This window comes from Symsagittifera roscoffensis, chromosome 1 (genome assembly GCF_963678635.1).
Source record: "Symsagittifera roscoffensis chromosome 1, txSymRosc1.1, whole genome shotgun sequence".
Classification (NCBI taxonomy): domain Eukaryota; kingdom Metazoa; phylum Xenacoelomorpha; order Acoela; family Convolutidae; genus Symsagittifera; species Symsagittifera roscoffensis.
This window is the reverse complement of record NC_087062.1, coordinates 67,049,617-67,061,525: the sequence shown is the minus strand read 5'-3', so window position 1 is coordinate 67,061,525 and position 11,909 is coordinate 67,049,617. Positions and strand designations below refer to the sequence as shown.

Sequence of the window (11,909 nt, the reverse complement as noted above, 5' to 3'; positions counted from 1 at the left end):
TAGCGGATTCCGGGGTTAATTTATGCGGAATCCAAACCACTTCCAAAGTACCCGTGCTTGGCATCGTGATGTGGTCGGTCGAGTGATTGAGCGCCCGGCAGTTTTCGACTATGAATGAAGACGCTTGTTATGTATGAATGAATGACTCTTGTGAATTACCATACTTGACAATGAACAAGGCTGATATCGCTTAGTGAATTAGTCTTATAGACGAACAATAAGACTTTTTCTAATAATACAATTTTTAGTGTATATTTATTTGAGTGATAAGAAACAAACAGAAAACCTCAAGCATAATCGTAAAAAATACAGAATAGCAATAATCTTAAGATAACTCTATTTTTAATAAACATGAAAAAATTTGTCCAGTTTTTAATTCTTTGTTTTTGTTTTTCTTTCTCTTATTGCGATCAGAACATTTTTAACGTATTGCATCTTCCAGAAGGGTGTCAAAGGAGTTGTCAACTTTCATAATTTGAGTGATTTGATTTGCTCTCTTGTAATTAGCAAGGTTATCCTGTGATACAGCAACGAGAATGACTATTGCTGTGATGACGAAACACCACATGAACAATGTCATCAAAGCACCCTTGACTAACTTGAATGTTCTGTTTAAGGTGCGTGCAAATCAATGTTTAGTTCTTTTATAACTTCAAGAAAGGACAAAAAACTTACTCAAACATTAAGTATAAGTGATACCCATTTTTTAGACATACTAAATTACATAAAAAACGCTGTTTGCTTGAATTTAGTTGTTCTTTGGTTTCAAAATGCGACAATATAGCATTGAAATATAGATCTGTGAAATAATATTCAGAAAAAAATGGGGAAAAATTTTTGATAGAATATTTTTGATAGAAAAAGCGGGTCCCCCCTTCCCCTGCAGGCATATTGGGGCAAAATGATTGATACCCTTTATGAAGGAACTTCGTTGAAGATTTGTCAAAAAGTTCTTGAGGATTCCGTAGAAAATGATTTAGCGGGGTTTCTGAAATTTTCACCGAAAATGTTTATGAAACTATGAAATTTTACTGGAATTTGAAAAATGAAATTGAAAATGAAAATAAAAAAAATAAAATAAAAAAATCTGCACGCCCTTTTGGAAGTACCTGAACTGGACTTTTTGGTTTCTTTTGTGAATGAAAAGCCGCCCCATGTCGTCGTATTCTACAATAGCGACGTCTTCCATTCCCAAATTTTCTACTGTTTCCGTTTTTGTTTCAACTTCTTCATTTTCGTCTTCGTCCTCTTCTTTCAACACGGGTAGTGACAAAATCTTTCTGCTCATTGTGGCAATTTCAAACGAATGCTCAATGTAAGTGATAGTGTATGTATTCGATTTATTTCATGTCTGAAATAAACAAAAATCTCATAAAACGTAATTTTGAGGCTATCAACCGGATGAGTTGAATAATTAACTAAATGTTTGTTTTATTTTTCTTCTCTGATTTTAAATCGATGGTTTAACTACTGATTTAATCCAGAATGAAAATATGATGTAACTTCATTCTTATACGCTTAAGCTAAAACATTTAATATGGTATACTTAATCTAAGCAAGTCATCGAGTCAGTACTTGTTTATCTTTGGTTCAATGAGATTTGGTTCATTGATATGAGAAAATTGTTCAAAGAAGCCATAACCGTTTACGAGTTTTTTGAAAATTTTAAGCACTTATTTGAAAAGTGGTGCTCTAAAGAAGTTCTGGAAAAAGAAGAGCATGAAAAACATGTCTCTTTAAAACTGGCCACCAATCCGTAAAAGGTGATTATTTGTAGTTTTCATACGGACCACTACTGCGCGTTGCAAGCCAAATTCATGATTAAGACATTGTTTATTGTTTTGCATCTTTCATAAAAGTGTGCTAACCCAAAAAAAAGAGTAATACAATTTCCGCATATGGAAAATTGCTTATTATAAAATTTACATAAGACGACTCCTTAATAAACACAGAAAATTAAATGAAATGTCTTTAAAATGTATTTTTTCTGAAACTGTATGTAAAGCCAGCATTATATCAAAAAACCAAAAATTTTACGATTTTTGGGCTTTATTCGCAAGGGAACTCAAGTGACAAAGAACTTGGTTACTCAAAACAATCAGGCACCAAGGTTATCACGATCTTTTACAATATCAAAGTGCACGCAATATGCCTTGCAAAGGAGCTGAAACTTGATATCTTGGACAAAAAATATCGAAAACATTATCTAAACTCTGGTAAAACTTTCACTGAAGCTTGTTTTTTGAATTATAATTTCGGATTTATGGTTCAATTCCCAGAGTGTTTGAGTGTTTGAGTGTTTGACTCAGATTGCAGGTTGAAGGAAGGTTTTAAAGCTTTCAACTTGAAATGAATTTCGTAAGTCATCTTAATTGAATTCCCTAGATATCTAGAAAATCATGAAAAAGCTCTCTACGCCAGGTTCAATGTTTGGAGAAAATATGCCTCTAAATTTAAAATATGGAGGAATATTTAACCTTCTTTTGAAATCCCCCCCCCCCACACACCAAAACATCCAAATTTAAAACATTCACTTTAAAATTAGTTGTGACCCACGTTTTTGCATCTACAAATTTGTCAATGAAGTAGGTGTTAAAAAAGTTAGATAGAAAATAGAAAAAGAAACAAAAAGTTGAGTTCATTTATCGATTTACAATTTCTCTCCAGTTTAGAAGCTTTTGCGGGTTTTTGGAGGATAGTTTGAGAACGGCACATATCAATGAACTAATCGTTTTGTTCTGACCTCTCCATAAGAGTTTGAGGACTACCATAGCCTTGTGCGGTATCTATGCGCAATTTTCACTGCTTTAGAAAAAAACAATCGGGATGGAGTCCCATTAAGACCGACTGATTGGTGCTTTAATTTCCTGAGCTGTATTTGAAAAATGACTCTTAATGTTGAGTAAAAGTTTTCCGAGTGTTTCTGTTGTTCTCATTAATTTTATGATGAATGTAGAGTACTGTTGACTCACTCTGCATTTCAAAGACGATATGGCTATTTTTGTGGCAAATGAATATTTCATTAATGTGCTCATTTTTCGAAAAATAGGCTGAAACAACACAATTAAAATTAGCCCCAATTGATAAAAGTTGACCGAACTTGGGCCGAATGACCTCAAGGTACGAATAGAATAAGATTTAATGTTTTTTATCGATTGGTAGCACAGTCGTAGACCAGAACTTTCAAGTGTTCATACCCCCTCGGCCTTGAGTTTGACCACGTCCTCTCCCCCGGTTGTTCCGGTATCCACCTTGAATGGCTCCCACCGACTTCATATGTTTCATTTCGCTCCTTCTTGAACTCCCCCTCCATCGCATCGAGCACCCTTGGATAGCGTGAAGCCCTCAAATCCAGATGTGGCTTACATTTGTGAAACTCCTCCTGTCCTTTCTCCCCCAAGCAAAGGTATAATTTCGAAATTAGAGTTTGCTCCGCCTCTAGCCAGTTTTTTCCATCAACGTTTTCCGGCAACGCAGCTATTTGCGTACTAGCGAAGTAGAAATTTTTCGGGTTTATAGAATGCTTCGCAACCATTCCCCACTGGAAGCGATTTAACCAGAATTCCCATAACATTGGGGTTCTACATACTTAGACGGCCAAAAGGATGTAATTCCAAGTGGGTTTTCCGCCCCCCCCCCCCCACTTGGGCCTGCTTGCTGCGCCATGTTGGAGATGCTAATTTGATATTTGAATTAAATTCCTTCTTTAAACAACTCAACTAAATCATAGATCACAAAGATAGTGTTTCAGAGATCATCCGAAGGTGTCAAACACTCCGAAGGCCAAATACTTGTCAATGATGTCTAGCACTAGAAGCACTGAATTGATTGACAAGAGAAACTACCATGAACTAAATAATAACTCAGATGACTAATTTAGCACTATGACACCCTACTCTTTTTTTTAACATAGGGTAAGAATGAGCATTACTTGCGTCTCCAAGTTTCCTCAAAAGGATATGAAAAAATTGATTATCTGGGTTCTAAAAGTTAAGATCTCCTGGGTTCTTTTTCCGACATAACTAGGGGACAAATAGCGCAAAATGTAGGCTCATTCGTTTAACTCTAGTCAAAAAATGCTGACAACAGTTTCAATATGGGTTCATTCTTCATCCTTTCAGGTCGTGTTATGAGTTTTAGATTAAAATTTTTGGTGATTCAATGCAACAAGAAGCCGGGCAAATTTCAACTGTGGTGCGGGTGAGTGTCGAAGTAAGCTGCTTGCTGACTGCCGCATACAAATGACGCATTATGCGTTGGAAGTGCGTGATTACGTCAATAATTTTGGTTGCAAAGCTTTCATTTACCCCGGAAGTTGCGGTTAATGTTAGGATGGTATTCATAGATCGGGTATTCTATACGGCAACCAAGTAGAAACTCAGATGATTTGAGCTAATTCATTTGATGTCGTAGAAGATACAATTTGGCTAGCTGTCTTCCTCAAAATGTTTTGTTATATATGTTATAGGGCAGTTTTCCCTCCGCCGGTGAAAAAGATTCATTGTTGGAGAATAATGATTTGAATGGTGTGCCGTTTGTTTCTCTTTGGAATGATGCGTCAGAAAGGTTTCACGAAATTGTCAACTCAGACCTTAACAGTTTGTAATTCAACTACTTCATTCAACAACGATGATCTTCAAAATTAACAAAATGACTTGAGAATAATGTCTCTAGCTGTATTGTCTTGCTGTTCCGATGCAATGGTATTTGCAATATATGTTTCGACCGACTCGACCAAAAATAGTATTTCCACTGTCTTGACCCAAGACGTCTATGTTTCGAGCATGCTCGACCGAGGAAAACTTTTTGACCGTTATCGACCCTGGAAACTTTTCGACCGTGTTCGACTGACGAGTATATTCGACCAAAAACAATCTGCTAGCATATAAATTGTACAGGAAACCGCTTTTAAAACTGGTCAAATCTCGCACAGTATGAAGACTGTCATGTTTTTTTTCCATATTCTAAGTATAAGTTATAGAAAAAATTCAAGAGTTTCCAACTTGAAAAATGTGTGTCCATCGTGCTCGCTTGAATTGAGCTTTAGTTGTTTTGGTTAATTCTGAAACTCGCTCGAAAACGATTGAAAGTTTTTTCTAATTTTTCATTTGTTTTTTTTTCTGTTTTGTGACTTTGATGGTTTTTTTTCATCTAACATATTAAAAAAAAAAAAATTCGTACGAAGATGGCACGCGACAGGCGGCCTTATTGGCATTATCACAAAACGAACTAAACAAATCTTTGTTGGTATCTGACTCAAAAACTGAAATTATTAAAATTATATAAGTTGCTGAGCGTGAATGTTGTAAAATCAGTGCTATTAGTGTTACTATAGCTGCTAATTGTTGTGTTTTTTAATAATATATATATATATATATATATATATATATTTTGATCATTCCTAAAGCACAATGGAGAATAGCATGGGTAAAAAAGAATCTGGAAAAGGATCAGGCGCGTCGTTGTTGAAAAAGTTAACTAGCAAAAAATCTTTGCTTTAACTCCCGAAACACAGTAGGTCAATTTTTTCACTTCGTAGGTCAATATGTGAAATACCAGGCCAAAAACGTCAGTTTCAGACAGCTTTTGGTATGTTTTGATCATCAAACCGTGCAAATTTTAACCATTTTATAATCAATAGTATCAAAGGTGAACCCTAAATCCGTTATATTTGTTTCAGAAAAGTCCAAGTACTCCAAAACACATAATAGCTGGTAAGAAGTTTCAAAATTATTTTTTGGTCATAACTTTCAAAATCAATCATAATCACAGCTGGCGAATAAAAAGGATTTTTATGTGGTGGAAGACAAAAATCTAGCGGTTTTTTAACAACTTTTTAGCGATTTTTACTTTCTCAAAGACAGCTCATAGGGGTCAAGCGTGCTACCATATTAAGTCTTATCGGCCACGATCTGAGCTGAAAAATAATTCACATGCACTCCCAGTAGCAAGAAAACTTATAAAAGTGTTATATATACTTTTTTGTTTTCAGACTCATTTTAAAAAATATTTGAACGTAGTGTCGACTCTTATATGAGACATGGTAAGAAATGGCGGAAAAAATCTTAAATTCCCTTATAAACTACAGAGATGCATTCAATCATGTTAGGTTTAAATGCATTTTTGCGTTAAAATCAAATGTGCTAAAAGTTAGGTAAACTACACTCTCCAATTACAAAAATGGAATTCGCTAAAAAATTGTAAGCGATTTCGTATTTCGAAAGTGGAATTTTTTCTCAGTTTTCCCAGCGGAATAAAATACCTATTGGTCCTGCGTTCTCAAATTGAACTTATTTTATGAAAAAAATGTCAATGATAAACACTTTTCAGTTCTTAAAAATGACAAAACTTTAAATCCATCTATTTTTTGTTTTAAATTTTGAAAGTTGAAATTTTTCAAAAAAGACAACAGCTTTTTTCTTCGCGTTCATTGATTTTTTCCAACTGTCTGTTGACTATGTTTAGCATGGAGTGATTAGTTTCATAAAATTTTTTATGATGATGAGACTGCAATACGCTTAAGAATAGGTTCAGAATTCGAGAAGGTCGTATGGTCACCAAACGTTTTCGAAACAATTTGCAAATTTTTTCATTACTTACGTGATTTATGCAGAAACTGTTGCAAATGGTCGCAGGATGCGAAAGAAAAAATTAAAATTTATTGGATTAAAATTGATTTATAATCCTTTTCCTTGTTTGAAGGTGACTTGTGACTTTATTACTTTGGCATTATTATAGACAACAGAAATCAGGCACAGGTAATTTTTTTCACTCAAGTTACATGCAGGTTTCTTGAAGTTCAGGATCTCCCCCGTCCTCCTTCTACAAAATCGCAAATAGTTTTTCAAAAAGACTTTTTTAATATTGATTTCTAAATGATTGCTGTGGTCGGTACACTTTGAAGCTAATTGTACGACTTCCGGCCACTGTTATGCTTACCATGGCTTTGTAAAACCTTGTCACAAAATGAACCATTTAGACGCTGCCTACATAAATACATAGAGCACTAGGTACATATATTTTGCAGTGGGTTATAATTATGATCATGGGCAAGATTATCAGAGATTTTGAATCGCTAAAATCAAGCAATGAATTTTGTAGATACATTTCATCGACTGTGGCGCGATTCGTGGTCAGCAAATAAACAACAATAAGATGAACTCTCGTTATAGTGTTACGATTCGAACTTTCAAATTCTGGTGAACGTCTAAAGTTAGCAAGCTATCGTTAAAACCACATCAGCATTTTGGGTTGAGTTTCAGTTTTACATTTTCGTTTCGAGAAGGCCTTGGGATGAATGTGTTTATAGCTACGTGTCTTTTCATCACGACTCTTAGTGTGGCGTGTAAATTAGCTTTCAGTCAGAGAGCACCTGATGTTTCGGAGCTGACTGTGATGTACTATGACTGCTACCCCGAGGAAAATAAGTTCACGGTCAAGTTCAAACAACTCGGATACCAACAGGTATTAACCAAAACTCTTAATTGGTTTTAATTGCTCTTTTTACATATTCAGGTGGAATGAAGGGTTGGAAGGGGGGGTTGTTTCTTTTTTCTGCCTATTATGGCACTCCTTGATGTAGGACTCCTGACATACACAGAATCAAAGTATTTATAATTTTTTGCTCCACAGCCATTATTTTGAGAACAAAATAACCTTATAACTAAGGTTTTTTGGATGCTTGGTCAAAATGGGTGTCCTAAATTAGTTACAATTGACGAAAGTTTAGTGGCGGTAGGTTAAAATAATGAATTCCAGAAAAGTGGCCGGAAATTCTCAACCTGCAAGTATCAGATAGGAGATCTAAAAACGTTGTTGCAGGTTGTATCCACTTATTTTCGTAACAAAAATGTGGACCGAAAATGCAAACACATCGAGAGCATCCACGACGAAGCGGGCGAGTGGATTATAGGCTTCTTACAGCAGTGCGAGATTGAGTTTGAAGAAGCAAGTAGTGGCCGATTTGAAGTGAAGATATTTGATGGACCAATCAAAATGAACCACATACGAGACTCCAGGTTAGTCTCAATTCATTTCATCAATAGTAATACCAAAATTTAAACTGCTCATTTTGCCGGCAAAATTAATTTCATATCTCGTTTCCACTCGTAATATTTAAGATAAACTTTTTTAACACTGATATCGGAACTATTGGAGCAGTCTTGACGGAGCAATTTTGTTTTTCATAATTTTTCTCGTGATTAAGGACGTTTTTTGCTATTGTTTTAGCAATGATTACTTTTTAAATTGTTTTGGTTTTGGTTTATGAGAACAATGAGAACAAATATAAACCCTGGATCCTGGATTGACCAACATACAAAAAAACTGCCTATCTTATAACTTCTTTTAAAGTTTTTACTTTTTATTCAAAAAAGTAAAACCAGTTTTTTTAGCCAAAAAACTGATGCCCAACAATTTTAGCAATGTTTTGATAAGAAATGTGTTAATTTTTTTAATTGGACTGTTTTTTCATAAAATTCCTAAGAAAGCAATTTTTAGCCACCCCGGGCTAAAAATATTTTTCTCGCATTGGAGCAAAGCCCTGAATGATGATATTGCACTTAAACGGACCCCAAAAATTTTTTGCTAAAACTATTTATTAATAATAAGCAACAAATTTTCAAACTCAAATTTTACTCATTTCCACTCACCCAAACGCACATATATCAATTTTAACAACGTAATTTGAGTCTCATGTAGAGCTATCATGTCCAATATACAAGCCTCAATTGAATTTGAAATGGTTTCAGGGCATGATTAATTGACGAGCAATTGTTGTTGCGACTTTAAAAGAAAACGGAATATTTGTGCTCAATGTGGTTTTTTTTCTTCAGTCAACTTTCGCCAATCAAAGCAATAGTTTTCAACAAAACTTTTTATACCCCATTGAAGATATCGATTTCCTGAGTTCGAATTAAAAAAAGAGAGATATTTTACCTCCAATTTTTTTTGTTAAGTTCTGGGGATTTGAAAATTGCCAAATTGGCCGCCATGATCTTGACTAAATTATGCTCGCTTTGAAGAGTTTATTCATGATGCTGAGAGCGTAACGCGAATGAATTATGCGAGGTGAATTATCCCGCAGAAAAAATTCGTTCCAGATTGAATTGAGCTAAATTATTGGTCGTATTAATTTTGTACGACTCAAAATTATACACTTGAATATTGTCCAAAAATTATAGTTTTTCAATATTTTCTTTACCCAAAAAACTATTCGATTTGAATAAGGGGACAGTCGGAACATTCAAGATTTTGCCCTGATATACGAGCAGTCTTGTTTTTCTTAATTTTTATTTCTACTTTCGTAACAAAAGTAACGGAACGTTTGTGTTTATGGATTTTTTTGCTTCAGACAAATTTAGACTTTCTAACTAGCCATTTTTAACGGAATTTTTAATTTTTGTATCATTCAAACGATTTTGTTGTTTTGAGCTTAATTTTAAAAAATTATTTCACCTGTGATCTATTTAGTAAAATTATGGGTGTTTGAAGATTGCCGAATTAGCTAATTTGGACAATTAACGCGCGGTATATTTCGAGCTATAAGCGCGTAAGCGGAGATTTAATCCGTCCTAGAAATCGTTCCAAATTGGTTGAAGGAAGTTTATTTGCCAGAATTGATTTGTTACTAGGAGCAAGATATATCACTTTCTGTACTTTATATGGGATGTGGGGCGATGAATTTACAAACATCTCAATTAAAAAAAATTATTTCATTTTTTTTACAATTAATTTTTTGCTTGATAATACTGCTCTATATACCAGGAAAGGCAGTCGGAGCATCCAAGAACTTGCCATGATACGAACGGTTGTTTTAATTTTCTTAAGCATCATAGATATAATCTAAAAAGCACGCACAAACTAGTCGAGGTATATGAATTTGCAAACACCCTCAAGAATATATATTCAGTGACTTTCTTCTAAGCGACTTTGTTTTAATTCAGAGATTTTCTTCTGAACGATGAATATGAAAATTGTTATCATGGATTAAAAAACAAAGTTCTTATAAATTTTTGGTGCGGTTTCTCTAAATGAAGATGTGCCAGAACAAAAGTATTAGGGTTTGACTAAATTAGAGAAACAAAGTTTGGTTTTTAAAACGTTTTTTTTTTGAAAATTTGAAGTTACTTATCTCATACCGGACCATTACAACAAACTCAATAATTTCCTGTTTTAGGTGGATTGACTGTACACCATCCCCACCAAAAAAGGGACAAGATGAGAAAAAAATTCCAGATAGAGATATTGAAGTGGAAAGCTCACCAGAACTTAAAAACGAACTATAGACTCTACTATCTTCACTTTGCAAGTATTTAGATATAGATACAAGAAAACTACCAAAAAAGTATCTAATTTTTGCATTGAATTTTCTAGATAAAAAACTGAACCCCTCTCAAACTAAAAAAAAGTCTATTTGAATTGATTATAAACATTTTGAGAGCCTTTTTTTTGTTTCGAAAGCTTTGGACTAGAAGAACAAACAATAAAAATCAAATCTTTTTTCTTGGTCAGTTTGGAGCAATAAAATTCTTTGGAGGTCAATTCTTGGTCAGTTTGGAGTACTTTCTTATTTTGTCTGTTCTAATTTTCTTTTTCTTTTTAGAGAAGTCTTTGACATAACGAAAAAAGGAGTTGAAAGTTAAAAAATGGAATTTCGAGTTAGTCAGAAATTTTAAATTTTCATGTGATGAAACTCCATGTTCTTTGCTTTAAAAAAGTACATTTTTTCCCTATAAAATTTTGATGTTCAACAATTAATGCTGTTAAATGTGCAAAAAGATATCTTCTTATCAAGGTTGAACTCTATATACTCTACAAAATTCGAATTAAAGGAGGAAATTGTTTTAAAATTAGTAGAAAACCAACGGCATCAGTCAAGAATTAAACTGTAAGCTACCAATAAAAATTTTACACGCCCTCTTGATAGGGGTTGATACAGGCTGGCAAGAGGTCTCGTAGCACGTTCTCCCGACAACATAAGCTAATGGAAGGATCTAGAGCTGGAAAAAACGTTTTTAAACAAAATACGATAAAGTCTCTTAAGTGTTTTTAGAGGAAAATTAAATTGTTTGAGTCAAAATATGCCAAAAAGTTTACAAAATTCGCCGCTCACCCTAAAGAAAAAGGTAGATCAGTTCCTGCTTCGAAGCTTTTGTTTATTAAAATTATTTTAAGCGATTTCTAAACAAATTACGATAAAAGTCTTTAAAGTGTTTTCAGAGGAAATTTAAACTGTTCGAGTCAAAATATGTCTACAAGTTTTACAAAACTCGCTGTTATACTGAAAAAAATGTAGATTAATTCCTGCTTCGAAGCATTTGTTTATTGAAAGTTCCTTTGTTGTCTTATTTGGATTATTTTTGCAAAGTTACTCATTAAAAGATAGCGGTTCTTTTTACGCCTGAACAAGCAAACTTTTAATTTTTTCAGTCTGTCATTTTCCTTAGCTTTAAGACTAAGTCAAGCTCATTAGTTTTCAAAATATTAGTTATAACTTAGAATTTTTTTTTTGTAATTTTTGCGAGGATGTTTTTTTAGCAAGTACACCTCTGAAATAAGTTTTGATATATTGACTGTTTTAAGCCTTCAAAATCAAAATTCACAAAATTGATCAGACTATTTTTTTTCAAATAGTTTCATTTACCTGGTATCAAAATTTAAACCCTATACAATGTTGATTCAAGTTATTCGGATTATCGATTTAAGTTTGAAATTTATAACGCGTTTTTATCAAGTTAGTTAAAATTACACAAAAAGTGAAGTGAGCAAAAAGTGCTTAGAAACTTACCGAATAGATATTCTTTTAAACAGATTTTTGGGAAATTACTTTTTTCTAGAACTTTGTTGGATTGTGTAAGAAGCTTCTTTTGATGTAACAATCTATTCAATTAAGTATGTATTTTTAGCAT

The 11,909-nt window shown here is 33.6% G+C and overlaps 1 protein-coding gene and 1 long non-coding RNA gene across 2 annotated transcripts; one reads left to right on the top strand and one right to left on the bottom strand.

Moving 5' to 3' along the window:
• Positions 1–220: 220 nt before the first annotated feature.
• Positions 221–1,550, bottom strand: LOC134856928 (uncharacterized). The gene is made up of 2 exons (XR_010164867.1): positions 1,110–1,550; positions 221–608 (listed from the first exon to the last, which is right to left on the bottom strand). It is a non-coding gene; the product is annotated as an uncharacterized LOC134856928 (long non-coding RNA).
• A 5,581-nt stretch (positions 1,551–7,131) lies between these two features.
• LOC134856927 (uncharacterized) lies at positions 7,132–10,476 on the top strand. Its single transcript, XM_063873215.1, has 3 exons — positions 7,132–7,464; positions 7,822–8,018; positions 10,178–10,476. Exons 1-3 carry the CDS (start codon positions 7,294–7,296, stop codon positions 10,284–10,286), a joined length of 477 nt encoding a protein of 158 aa, XP_063729285.1. The 5' UTR covers positions 7,132–7,293; the 3' UTR covers positions 10,287–10,476.
• Positions 10,477–11,909: the final 1,433 nt, after the last annotated feature.